This window comes from Vigna radiata, chromosome 7 (assembly GCF_000741045.1).
Source record: "Vigna radiata var. radiata cultivar VC1973A chromosome 7, Vradiata_ver6, whole genome shotgun sequence".
In the NCBI taxonomy this organism is placed as follows: domain Eukaryota; kingdom Viridiplantae; phylum Streptophyta; class Magnoliopsida; order Fabales; family Fabaceae; genus Vigna; species Vigna radiata.
The window spans coordinates 51,228,015-51,242,401 of NC_028357.1; the positions used below are offsets into that span (position 1 = coordinate 51,228,015).

The following is a 14,387-nucleotide window of genomic DNA, read 5'->3' on the forward strand; positions in this document are numbered from 1 at the left end:
CAAATTGGTCATGAAAATCACACATCACTTGAAATCACACATCACTTGTACCCTCCCCACCTAATTGTAACCATGTTAGCCCCCAACACCCAATTAGGACAGCCAAAAAAACCTTTCGATTAATAACTTCAGGACAGCCAAAAAAACCCCTCCTTTCCTTTGGAGAACAGATAACAATGTTGGCCCCTTTCGACACTTACTCCCAAAACCTAAATGGCGGACGGACGTCGGAGAGTTGAATGTGCAACTTCAATAGTGGTTCGGCGTCGTAACAGATCGAAATCCTGGCCAGAGGTGGTTTCGTGGCGAGAGAGATAACTGTTGTATCGTGGTGGCCAGAGATATTAACCTGGGCGCGAATATAATTCATTTCCAGCAACCCAATTTCCTCAAATGCCCTTCTCCTTAGGTTTTTTCTTTTAAAAATAATGGCCACTCAACGCACGACACCTGGCGTTGTCAAAAAGGGTGTCAAAATACGTTGTCAAAGTAACATTTTCCATTTTAATTTTATATATATTTCAAAATCAAATTATTTATATTTTAAAAATTCAACGCATCACGTAATATCACGGAAGGAAAGGGGATTTATGTTTTATAATTTGACAAACTGTAGAGGAACATAAACTTATTGCAAATTCTTGATCAATTACACATGTGAACCGTTGCTGTGTAGCGGGGAACTACGCAAGAATTCTTTGATAAAGATGTACGGAGTTTGTACGTAATGATTCCCATAAGCAATATATTACAAGAGAATGATAAAAGAATCTAATGTTAATGATAACCTTAGAGAGATGATGCTGATGAGGATCAATTAATTTCCATTTTGAGAAGGACTGCTAGAGAGGGAAGAAGAAGAATTGAGGATCTCTTGACCCAGTTCATTTATTTTGCTGAGAAGAAGCATTTGCTCGGTCTCCAGCTGTGCTACGTACCCTTCCATTGTATCCTCTAGACTTTCTAACTCGCTCAAAGTTGATGTCAGTCCTTCAAGATTTCCATCCTCTATTAATGATCGAAACTTTTTCAACATCTCTCTCATCTGATAAAGAGGTCAATTTCGGTAGTTTGTCAGAATTGCAGAGTAAAATGAAAATGAAAATTAATAGAATTTCAATTTCCTCTATGGATTTTTTTTGTGTGGAGATTTGAACCAAAGACCTCCTGCAAACTATTTATATATTGGCTGACGGCAATGATTTCCAATTAACAAGCCAAGCAATAACATAAAGATCGACCAACAATAGACAAATGAAACTCAACCATAGACACGTTTTTACTCACTGAATATGGACAAAAGAGAGTTTGATTGTGAAATCGTAATAGATATGCATTGCCTTTCAAGGCAAACTTTACTTCATTCTCAGAGCAGAAAAAGTAATATTTCATATTGTATATGTACAAATAAGTGTTTTCTAGCATGCAGGATGAACTCACCTGGGTAGGAATTTGGTGTGATTTACTTAAAGAAGATGGTTGAGAGTCTAGGGAACTTCTTGTTTGCATTTCTGGAACTTTTCTGGTAATTTGGATGTGTATCTCGCCACTTTTAACCCCTTGGAGAGGTATCCATTTGTCAGACATCTGGTTTGGAGGTAACCTTTGATATTCTACAACACATTCCCCTATACTTGATGTGGGTAGTAAAGCATTATGGTCCCTAACATGCAGTGTCAGGGAACTACCATCGTCAAGGAACTCTAAGGTTTGGTTCCAACGAGGGTTGAGAGTTTTGTGTATAACCTGCCACATAGTGCCACACGCAGAAAAAAATCAAGGCTTGCAAGAGTGAAACATCAAGAACATGCAAATGCAACGGAAAATTGAACTTGTGAAAATAACTGTCGTAACAAATGAATGGAAAGATACAACAAAAAAACATCTGAATGAGAAGACCAGAGATTTCCCTCTGGAGAGTATTCTGAAAAAATTGAGATGGTATACGTTTGCCCTTATTATTAGTCTTTTACCACAAATATAATCATCAATTAATGGCAGCCCAATGACAATGCAAAAAGACAAGATTAGCAATTTATAATCACATTTGTACCATAACCATCATCAGTAGCATGCACAGGAAACTACAGTCATAACCATCACCAGAATTCTAACCTTTGTCCTCCGCTTCAAGTTCCCATAGTTCACCCTCACATAAGGATCACTTGTCCCTCGAAGATCGGCAGCAATAAGGTCTCTTGCTTCAATCACAACAAGTTCTATCCAACCATTGGCCGAACTCTGTGTAAATCAAAGGATTAGTACATGCTAGAGCTTACAAAAAAAACGTGACCAGAGAAAACTCCGCATGAGTAAATAACTGAAGTGATAATAGACCTAGTATTAGCTTTGTACATCATTTTGCTTTATAACTTGTTGAAAAGAATTGCTAATTTCCTGTTGAAAAAACTTACCCTTGATCCTTCTTGGTCGTCCACCCTAACTACTTCAATTTTAAGTCTTAATTCACCAGAACTCACTCCTTCAAGTGGGATCCATTCATCCTTGATAGACCCGTCCCCCAGTCCTTCCAAATTTACATTTGCAGTACCAATATTTTCATCTCCAAAAATTTCTTCACTGAAGCATTTTACATTTAGGTATTCATCACCATCATTCTCATCAAAATCAAATGATTCATTCCAGGAAGGATTTGTAGTAGTAGAAGGAGCAACCTTTGTTCTCTTACCAACCTGAAAAGATTATCAACAACAGAATAAGATAGTGTTGTTATGAACATCCATTGCGTAGGTTATCTTTATGTGGAAGAGATCTCGCTTAATCAATTAATACTAAGCATTCAGAATCCAGTAGAGAAAACCAGTGCCACTGACCTTTCCATATTGCAATTTGACGTATGGACTAACTTTTCCAGATCTGTCTTTCGTAACGAGATCCTTTGCTTCCACAATTGTTATCTTAAGTTTCCTTCCAGTTTTTGACAGAAGAGTTGATGATCCAATAAGTGATCGTTGAGAATTAGAACGGAGGTTGTTCAAGCTATGTGAACCATCAGAAAACTGCCACTCTTTTACTACAATCTTCACCTTTAACTAAAGAATAGATTAAAGAGTTAACATGAATAAAACTTTCATTTACTAACAATTTTATTGTGATTCAGAAATGTAAAACAACTTTCATTTTAAGTGCAACAATGTAGTTGTAAGGACATTTTGATGGTAGCTCTTTCATGAAGATATCAGTGAGGTAATATGAACTTGATACAACAAACCCAATCAACATAAGATGAAAAGAATGCTAAATCAACTGCAAGTTCTACTCCATAAGAACTGTCAATATGAAACTATACCCCTTCGTGCATACAATGATCTGGACTAATGTTAATTGCGAGACATAAACAATTCTTGAGCTTTCTAACCTAATTAGGCTGGCCTTTTAATAAATTTGTAATTGACATGATACCAGAGTCTCTATAACCAAGGAGTTTAATCATGTTGCTTAAATGTGATTACATAAATAAATATAGAAGAGTTAAGTCATTCAATCAGATTAATTTCTCTTAGTACTTAAACAGCAAATAGATATTTTGATTAGGAAAGGAGAATGGCTTTGTACGCTTTGGCTAGATGAAAATCAAACACTGATAATGTAATATAACCAAATTATGACTATGATAAAGTAAAGAGTTTGATAGAAGACAAGGAACTAATTATTACACGGGTCATAAATATTGTACCTCTGCTGAGTTGGTACCCTCAAATGGGACAACCATTTCAACTTCATCTCCACAAAACTTCGCATGTTTTGCTATTGCACTAGAATCAGGTCCTATTGCCCACATTAGTGTTGAATCATCTTCACAATGCCTCATCTTAAAGACCAAAAAAAAGTTAGCGTAGAATTGTAGATGATAAGTAGTTTCCACAGAGATTAAAGAAAAAGGCTAGTAATAAATAAATATATAATTAATATTCGGCTACCTCAAAAGAGAGCATATAAGACAGTACCTTGATTTCACAACTTGCTAGGTGGTCACACTTTACACCGCTAGAAGGACGCTCATAAAGATTGAAGCGAACAATTCCTGTATTATCATGTAAAACCATATTAAATGTAGTATCCCACGTTGGATTTGAACCATGACTCAGACCCGTCCTCCTTGTCAATTCCTCCACTTCTACCTCTACAAATGTCTGTAGGTCCTTGTCATCCAGGTTGCTTTCTGATAATCCATTGGTTGTGCTATTCTGTTGCCTCAAAGATGGGCTACTCTTGAAGCAACTCCAAGAAAGTTTGTCTGCTGAAATCACTGACACGTATATAACGCCTCCAACAGCAGTTTTCCTCAAATTAACCACAGGCAAACTGAAACAACGACGTCGAGGTTCCACCATGGTTTTAACCAACGTATCAGTAAAAAGTTTATCCTGTATAGAGTTAGAAAAAGAAACTTAAATTCTCCAAGAATGTTCCGAAGAAACTTAACATGTGAGGCAAACCATGAGATTTCATTTCCTAATCATAGCTATAGAGACAGATATAATAAGCTTTTACTAAACATTTTCACAAATTAGATTCTCTGGAACACACCAGCCATGGAGAAACCCCGGGCAACTCGGTGGCTGATTGGCTTGCGCCGCTTCCAAAGGCAATTCCTATTCTCACCTCAGGTGTGGACGAAAATGAATACAGAAGTGCCTTTCCATCTAGAATTGGAGTCACCAAAAGCTGCCAAAAAATGTGATTATCAGACTCCGAAAAGAAAAGTAACCAATTCTAACCTCGTAATTCACTTTGATATCCGCTGCTTAAATTTCTACAGTTTTTTTCGTTTCATGACACAGAAAAACCCAATAGGAAGTTGTTTTTACATACCTCACCCTTTATATGAAGATTGTTAATCACGATTCTGGCTGTTCCAACGGAAAGCTTAGCAAGCATCAAAATGCTCATCTCGCTTGTGTCCCAATCAAAACTCAATTTCAGGACTCGCTGTCAAAATCAAATACCAACATAATTCCGCATTGAAATCTGACATGTGGGCACACATCGACATTTATAGTCATAGTACAGCAGGAACCTTGAACTGGAACTTAAATCAACAAAGCATGTGCAATAGAAAATAGGGATTTTACATATAGTTACGTAGTTGACCCTTTTCTCTCCCGCATTTTTAAAGATTTATATTGTCAACTTCTTAGACAATCTGATGTGTCGTAAGAAGGGAGGTTCCAAATTAAACATGAAAACAAGGTTCAAAGTCCCAGTACTATGATAATTTAATATTTTTCTTGTACATAAGTTGAGCATATTAGAAACCACACAACAGAAGCAGTTCAACAAGAAGACTACCAAGAGTAACAAAGATTGTAGTAAAAGTAGTGGTGGTGATCCAAGGAGTAAAATCATAAGAACTATAAAAAGGATATTTCCAGGAACCTATTTAATTAAATTGTGAAAAATCTGTATAGAAGTGATATCTGAAATCTGATGCAAACTGAAACCTGATCACCCGAGGTTGACCATCGCATCCCTTGAAGACCCAAACTTGGAGGGCATGATCCAAGTGAAAACTCTTGCACCTCAACTTTTTCCTGAAGGAAGGATTATTTTAGTTTAGTGCACATCTTCCAAGTTGAAACTCTTCCATATATGAAATGATTGTTACTTACAATAAATCTTGGTTTTCGAAGCTTTAAACGTTTCTGAGACACAAAAGAAAGACAAAAGTCAATAAATTAATTCCAAGACAACAGTAACATCGCAGATCTCCAATATAGTACTCTGTAAGCATAATTGCAGATCTTACGGTGCAGATTCCAATGCAATAGACTTCCATAGGCAGAATTACAGATCTTAACGATAATAGAGCGATTTACTCATACGCCAAAAAATAAAAATGAAGCAGAATATAATCATCTAAGTGATGGAAGAAAGTATATGCAGTCCTATCTAAATGTGGGAAAGCTTATTATAAAATTTAAAAGTTAAATAAAAATGTTAAATTACATCAATGCATTAATTGGGAAGTGAGGAGATTTTACTTCAACTATGGCTGATAACCTTCTTGAGAACTTGGGGTTAAAATAGTTGGACCATATTTGTGTCAACAGCAGATTCAACCAGTCGCAGTGTTCCAATGGTGTCACTGGCTACAAGTACAGGAAGTTAAAGTAGGCTTCGTGAAGCTCATTGAGAATTTGAAAGGGAGAATTGGAATGAAGAAAGTACCGAGGTTTGGAGTAGGATTCGATTCCATTTCTTATTCAAGTCTTCCTCCAGCAGTTTGCGCTGATACTTCCCATACTGCAAAAATGAAGTATTGTAATTGGTACCGTAAGAGCATAGGAGAACATGGCATTGATGTGTGGCAAAGAATATTCTTTCTCGAGATAACCACAGAATTAAGACTAATTGCTTCAATGACTTTTCCAATTCAACAAAGCCCCAACAAATACACAATAACGTTAACTGTTACAATCTACTGATCTTCTTATTAACTCGTTGATTTGGTATAATTTTAGTGCTTTTCTCATAGGCAATAACTCGGTGAAATACTAAACGTGAATAACTCTTTTGAGAAGAACTCGAACAATTGTGAGTGACTAGCTCCTTCTATTAAACTCAACCCTCATTTGTACTTGATTTAGTTTTAAATTAGTTTTGAAAGGCTTGGTTTAACAACTCAAAAGGGAATGAATGTGACACATTGCTACAAGGAAAAAAAAAACATTTATGAAATTCAAAGCAGTGATTGAAAAGGATGAAAAAAGAGAGAGAAGAATAGCCTACTTGCATAGATGCCCACAGAGCAAGAGCAAGAGAAAGCCAATTGGAGAAAGAAAATAGCCATCTGTGAATAGCCCAAGCAATGAATATGAGAGGAAGGAGGAGTGAAATCCAGCCCATCTTCTCCTTCACCTTCACCACATGGTTTAACATGTCCACTGCAGCATCTTCAAGATGAATAGGATTGAACCTTTTCTTACTCTCGGTACTACTCATGGCAGTGAGGGAAATAAAACCAACTTTCTGATTTTCTGAAGATGCTCTTAGCAGCTATGTATGGTTGTTCTGAGAAAATTCTGATTGGAAGAGGTAACAGTAAATGAAAGAAAAGGAAAGGAAAGACAGCATAGCAAGAAATGCATATCCATCGAGGATCAGGAATGGAACATTTGGGAGATAACCGAGGCATCTAACAAAACTAACAAAACAGAACTAGCACTTTATAGAAGAAAACTGTGAATCTGAAAACAACGTCAATTTCAATTCTCACAACACAATAAAAGTCATCATTCTTCACCTTTTTGCAAGATAATATGTGGTTAGGAGATGTTTTTATACCAGACGCATTTATATAAATCAAAATATTAATTAATTTATATATATATATATATATATATATATATATATATATATACTTCTTAGTTTATATACTAATTATAATCTTAAGAAAATAATATTTTATCACAACAAAAGACAACACATTACGATAAAGTTGATGTGGTTGAATAAAATAACTGTTTCTTTTTAAGTAAAACAAAAAAATATTATTTATAACAAAAAAAAAATACTGCAATATGATAATGGAGGCAAAAGCATGTGACATAATTGCGAATGATATCTAACCTAACTACCGAACTTAAATATATATATATATATATATATATATATATATATATATATATATATAAAATTCACTTCAAATTTAATATTTAATGTCAATTAATAAAAAGAAAGCCTCTAAAAGTTTTATAGCAGAGATATTATTTTCAAATAAGAGGGTCCAGATAATGAAGCAATTTATCTTGAATGAGGCAATAACTTTTTTTTTTCCTGCATGAAGAAAAAAATCAATCATTTTGATCAGCTTGGCAATACCTTAATCTAAAAAGCAACTCAAGTCACATCATATAAAAATGACAAGTGTCAGGATTTATCTGCATGTTTCCTTTAAATTTAAATATTTTAAAATTAGAATTTTAGCTTATTTAACGACAAAAATCAATTTTTATTTTTGTGTAAGTAAAGTAAAATATTATTTTTGGGTAAATAATTATTATATTTTAAATACATAATAACAAATATTTGTTTAATATGCAGGGTCACGTCGCAAGAAAATAACATGTGGGAGTGTTTTGTTTGCCCGTTCCATTTAATATAAAATAATTCGAAATTATAATTTTAGTTTGAATGAAATTAATATTTATTGAGAACATGACTGATATAGTCAGTGAACATGTGAGGTGTTGCAGATTTAATTCTTCAAATAAAGTAAATTTTAGTTTAGTTTAAAAAAAATCAAATTAATTGATCATTTATATGAATAACTAAAATTTATAATGAATATTTTAATATATAAGATGTGTTAAGTTTATAATAAACCACTTATGTTGTGTATTATTTTATTTATTGCTATTTTTAAAATATGTTAAATTTAATTAAAAATAAAGTAAATAAGTTAAGAAAAATAAAGTTCAATTAATAAAGACAAGAAAATAGCTGTTTGAAATAGAAAAAAATTGAACTAAGCATTGAATTAAATTACAAAGGTATAGAAGAGATTCATTCATGGGATGGAAAAGAATGTGGAACGGAGTTTTATTATATCATATTTATTTTTAAAGAAATTTCTTTTTTCACATACTTATACTTATAGTTAATGGCTATAAAATTTATGTTTTATCTCATCTTTAGGGTATAATAGGTATTCGTACGGATATTTGTTTTTATTTTCTTTCTATTTTAATATCAAATAATTAATTTTTATAAAAAAAAAGTATACTTTTAAACTTTTATTCATTTCTTTGTATTTGATTTGGTATTTCATATTTTTTTAATTTAATTTAATATTTTAAATAAATCAAAGTTGTCCCTATGTTTATTTAGAGTAAACCTCATTAATAATATAAACGTTATTGAAATACTTCTATTGAATTAATAAAAAGCGCATGTCTTTACTTTTAATTTAAAAATTCATTGTCAGTTAGAAAATATCAACTTAGTTTTTTAAATTATTTAATCATATTTTTGTATTCTGAAATTTAGAATAATTCAGATTTTAGTTTTAAGATTTAAATTTTTTTTTTAGTTTCTTAAAATTAAATATTATGATTTTGAGAAACTAAAAGGAGTTTTAAAACTGTTTTAAAATTAATTTGTCAGGGATTAAAATTATATTTTACTTAATTTGAAATATCTAAGTTTTTTTTTTTTTTTAATTTGAAGAACACAAAACAAATTACATTAAGTCTCCCTTAATCCTGATCTTAATTCACTATTGTGCTTACCAGATTTTGATCAAACGGTCTTAAGTGAATTGATCTCAAGGATCAAGTTGTTATTCTTGATTGACGTTGGACCGAGCTTCTGGGTAGAACCGGAGGAATATACACCTTCAAATTTCTCTAATAAAACGGAGGAATATACACCTATAAAACTCTCTAATAAATACTATTAAATACGAAGTATATATTGAGAATGAGATATTTACATATAATAACTAAGATATATTTATTTAATCAACAACCTAATAACAAAATAACAATACATCTTTTCAATATTAAAAAGATTATTATTGTAATGGATTTTTATTATTGGAATTAGATTTGTTTTTAATTAAGAAAAGAGTTTAAATATTGAAGTTTCTCTAAGACTCTTCATTTAGTGAATTAACAAAATAAAAAAACTTATTTAAAAATAAGTTAGAACCAATTTTACACCATAATTAATATCTCTAAATATTTTGAGTATTCCTAAATGATGCTTACTAACAAAAAATATTCAGTTTATTATATACTTTTTTCGCGTCACTTAATTGATAGAGATGTTCATACTGGATTTAATTTCAATGATCGACTATTTATCCGAGTATTTGCGAGGTGATAAGTACAATGTTTTGAAAATGATAAAATGTATTCATTTTTAGTGCTATTATTTTATTTTAAAATTTAATTTCTCAATATTAATAGAGAAAAAAGTATATTAAAATTAATGTAAAATAATTTATTAATATATATTAGATCTTATAACTGAATTTAAAAGTTTGAAATAATTTTGTAAATCAATTAAACTTACAAACCGTAGAAGGTTAGCAGATCAAAACAGACAAAACGACATCACCTTTAGAATGTTCTGGGATCTGATTGGTTAGGAATATCTGTCACCAATTAACAATTTATGGAAACAGGAAAAAAAATAGAAAAAGAAAATTGTTGCTAGGTAGGATTAGAGCTGAACTCGCAGGCACTCAGACACGTGGAACCTTTGGCTGCGGTAAAAAAGACACCTACGCCACACGTGGCATGGTTGTTCTCCTTTTTCTCAACTAACATTTCCCACGTATATGTACACGTGCATATTTTTTTAAATTTTTTCCAAAAATTTAGCTTCAATGATTTAATAATTTAATAATTAATAAGAATTTCAACGATATATATAATTACCACAATCGTACATCTAAATTAATTTAACTATCCATGAATCCAAAGACGGGGAAGGTACTACGTGCCTTGAAAATCAACAAGCAATCTCAAACGATAAAGAAATCATCAGTGAGTAGGGTACAGCAGAAGGAGCCAGTGATCATATACACGCAATCACCGAGGATCATTCAGACGCACAAGCGTCACTTCAAGGAGCTCGTTCAGAAGCTCACCGGAATCTATCGCTCCGATCTCGACGACGATACTGCCATTGGCGACGCCGACGCCTTTAAACCGGCTACTCCACCGTTAAAGAGAGAGTTAAAGGGAGAGTCTGAGGAGAACGAGCCGGCCGCTTCGGTAAGCACGGACGAAGAAGACGGCTGCAACATGAGCGAGGTGAAATCCAATTACAACAATTTTTCGATGTTGGAATCTGATTTCTTGAATGACAGTTCCAATACACCATTGTTGCACTTCGCCGATTTGTATGGATCCTTATGAACAAGTTAGTTTCTTTATCACTTTATTATTTGTTGAAATTATTAATAAGCACATATGACTGATAGATTTGTAACTTAGTAAGATGTATATTGATTTGTTGTATAGATTATTACTTCGGAATAACACCATGGAGTTTTTTCTTTCTACAGATGCAGGATAACAAGAAATATCTTTCTCGAGAATAAATAAATATCTTTTTTGGGACTGAAGGAGCTTTTATTTCCATTGTTATTTGATTTTTAATCTTTTTTTTTCTCATTTTAATTTTAAATATTTCGTTCTCTGCCGTGGTGTTTATAAATTATACAACATTTCTAAAGTCAGGTGAAAAATACAATAAATACGAAATATAAAAAATGAGTATTTATTTTCTTTTAATAAATATAAAAATTTCACATAAGAAGATGATAGTAAAATTCTATACCTGTATTCTATTTATTCTTTTTCTTTAATATATTTTTAGGATTTTTTTTTCCTAGAAACCCAAATCAGTGTGTAGTAGTTTTTCTCATTTATCATATTTATTTTTACCATTTCCCGCTTTTGAGAACGTCAATCTGCTCACTGGAGATTTTCCCATCCCTTTGAAATTTTAGATTTGCTGCAACTAAGGTTTTACTTCATTTAATAGATTTTGTTTTTCTTATCGGGATATTGTATCTATTCTTTTATCACATATATTTTTCTGTATGATTATTCTACATTTGTTTATTCATACTTTTGCTTTTTATATTAACTTTGAATTACCTTACATACATCCCTATTTGAATTTTTTTTTTAATTTAATTTGGGATACCTATTAATTCAAATCTTTACCAATAGATACATTACTCCTTCATATTTCATCTTTCACCTTCTCCATGTCTAGAATTAAGCTGGGATAACCTTATCTCAAGTTAATAATTATTTGTTTAATAATTTTGCTAAGTATTATGCATAAGCTTGATGATTTTGTGAAATATTATACATAAACTTGACAAGTTTTGTGAAGTATTAAGCATAAGCTTAATCATTTTATGTAGTGTTAAGCATAAGCTTAATCATTTTGTGAAGTATTAAACATAATCATTTTAGGAAGTGTTAAGCATAAGCTCAGTAATTCTTGTGAAGTACATTAAGCATAAGCTTAATAATTCTTGTGAAATGTTAAGTATGACTTTACTTATTCTTGTGAAGTGTTAAGTATAAGCTTAATAGTTCTTGTGAGTATTAAGGATAAGCTCAATAATTCTTGTGAAGTATTAATGATAAGTTTAACAATTTCTGGGAAGTGTTAAAGATAAAATTAACCATTTTTGTGAGGTATTAAGCATGAGCTTAATAATTTATTGTGAAGTATTGAGCATAGTTAAGATTAATATTTTTTTGTGAAGTACTAAGCTTAAGCTTAATCATTTTTGTGAACTATTGACTATAAGCTTAATATCTTTTCTGAAGTATTGACTATAAGCTTAATATTTTTTGTGAAGTATTGAGCATAACTTTAATAATTTTTTAAAACTTAATAATATTTTTTTAAAAGTCTTAAAGCATAAGTTTAATAATTTTTTTAAGCAAATATATTTTTTAAGTATTTATACCTATATATAAAGTATATTTTGTATTCATATTTTTTTCTAAACAATTTAAATACTTTTTGAATTAATACTTATAAAATCAATATATTTACAATAAAATTATTAAAAATTTATATTTAATATCATAAATAATAATAATTTAATTATTTTTATCATCGTATAAAGAAAACATATTTAAGTATGATTTAACAGTGATAAAATCATGCATGAACATATTAGCTGTTGTATTAGTTTCTTTATTTATGTAATTTTTTTACTTTTACAGCTCTTGAGTTTATTTCATGAAAAGAAAAATAACGTCGGAGTCAACAAGCTGCTGCAAATTATTTTCAAGAGGACCACTAAACCCTTGTTTTCATCCATCTCTAATTTACAATAAATAAATTTTCTATTACTTTCAATATTTATTATTTATCAATATCTGTAAGAATAAATAAACTTTCTATTATTTCACATTGTTCCATATGTGTACCTAAATAAAACTTTTATTTGTTTTTCATATTTCATCTTCATATATTTTTATAATTACTTTTTTTTATCTATTTTGATGTCTTTCACTAAAATTGAACTTCAATTAGAAAATAAATATTTTTTTTAATAAATAAAAACTAATATTTAGCATAATTATTTTAATAAATTAAAGTCAATGGGTACGTTTGATGAGCAAATTTTCAATTTGAAAATTCACCAAAAAAAATCATAATTTTGTTATTAAAAATTGTTAAAAAAATTAAAATTAAAAATAGTAAACACCAATTTTTATTAATTGATATAAATAAATTTCCCGATTAAAATTGAGATTAACTCTTTAATTCTGGGTCGTATATTAAAAACAATTATAATACACAGTTTCTATCTATATTTCTAAAATAAATTTTAATCAATAGTAATTTGAATATAATTTTCTAAAATAAATGTATACTTGTACATGTCATTTTATATTTAATGATTTAAAACTAGTTTATGTAATAAGATTTTAATTAAACATTTTCTGATAAATACAATTCTAGTGAAAAAGATATAATGTTAAAAAGTATTAAAAATTAAAAATTATAAATGCTAATTCTTAAAAAACTAACAATTTTTTTTAAATAATTAAATATTTTATATATATGTTATTTAAAAAATAATGAGTAGACGTAGATATAGAAGAATTTAATTCAAATTGTGTGTTATTGAATTTGTAACACAATAAACTTCTACATCTTCAATAGACAAGAGTTAATGAACCTATATATTCAGATAATTACTTTACTTGGGCCTTGGCCCAAATGTTTGAAATGGACTTGTCTATAAAAAAACTATCGCACATGGCCCAACTGTTTTAAAAAACTATGAAACACCTTATTGCAATATTAAAGAAAGAAATAAGTTTTAAAGTTACGAGAATAGGAAGAAAATTAGATCTTAGTGAATAGTTTTGATACTTTATAATTTGAATGTTTCGATACTATATTTCATATAAAGTATTGTAACATTTGAAATAAAAATTCTGAAAGAAAATTATTGAATTATAAAAACAACTTGTAAATTTTTCTCTTTTATTTTTTCGATTTGTTTTCAAACTTAAACGAAACAAAAATTCTAACCTATAACCAAACTAGAACACAAAGTAATACTAATTTAAAAGTGAAAAAAATAAGAAGAATCATAAAATAGTAGGTTTGCATCTTGGAAGAGGGAAAAAAAATCCAACTTTCTTATCTAAATTTTTATATGTGAAAATTTTTAAAAACATTGTATTATATAATAAAATAAAAAGTTATTGTATTTAAAAATAATATAGATTAAAAGACTAAAAAAAGAGTTTGTGATAGAGAAAGAGAAATAGTTGAATGAATTTGAAAAGCATTAAACAAAGTAGTGGTGGGAGGTTAAGATGTTGCTTTTGAAAAGATATTGACAAAATGGGGTGACA

The 14,387-nt window shown here is 30.1% G+C and overlaps 2 protein-coding genes across 3 annotated transcripts; one reads left to right on the forward strand and one right to left on the reverse strand.

Annotated features, from left to right (window-relative positions):
• Positions 1 to 611: 611 nt before the first annotated feature.
• On the reverse strand, positions 612 to 7,261 carry LOC106768814 (synaptotagmin-5). Of its 2 annotated transcripts, none has more exons than XM_014654153.2 (14): positions 6,754 to 7,261; positions 6,193 to 6,267; positions 6,006 to 6,113; positions 5,634 to 5,666; positions 5,466 to 5,555; positions 4,837 to 4,953; positions 4,552 to 4,689; positions 3,969 to 4,388; positions 3,698 to 3,832; positions 2,835 to 3,053; positions 2,415 to 2,693; positions 2,116 to 2,241; positions 1,441 to 1,746; positions 612 to 1,045 (listed from the first exon to the last, which is right to left on the reverse strand). In XM_014654153.2, the coding sequence occupies exons 1-14, from the start codon at positions 6,964 to 6,966 to the stop codon at positions 818 to 820; spliced, it is 2,487 nt and encodes an 828-aa protein (XP_014509639.1). In that variant the 5' UTR covers positions 6,967 to 7,261; the 3' UTR covers positions 612 to 817. The 2 variants fall into 2 exon arrangements, with proteins under 2 accessions (XP_014509639.1, XP_014509640.1); XM_014654154.2 differs by having other exon boundaries at positions 6,006 to 6,109; positions 6,754 to 6,868.
• A 3,181-nt stretch (positions 7,262 to 10,442) lies between these two features.
• On the forward strand, positions 10,443 to 12,909 carry LOC106766586. Its single transcript, XM_014651305.2, has 2 exons — positions 10,443 to 10,896; positions 12,735 to 12,909. The coding sequence occupies exon 1, from the start codon at positions 10,443 to 10,445 to the stop codon at positions 10,890 to 10,892; it is 450 nt and encodes a 149-aa protein (XP_014506791.1). The 3' UTR covers positions 10,893 to 10,896; positions 12,735 to 12,909.
• The last annotated feature ends 1,478 nt before the right edge of the window (positions 12,910 to 14,387 follow it).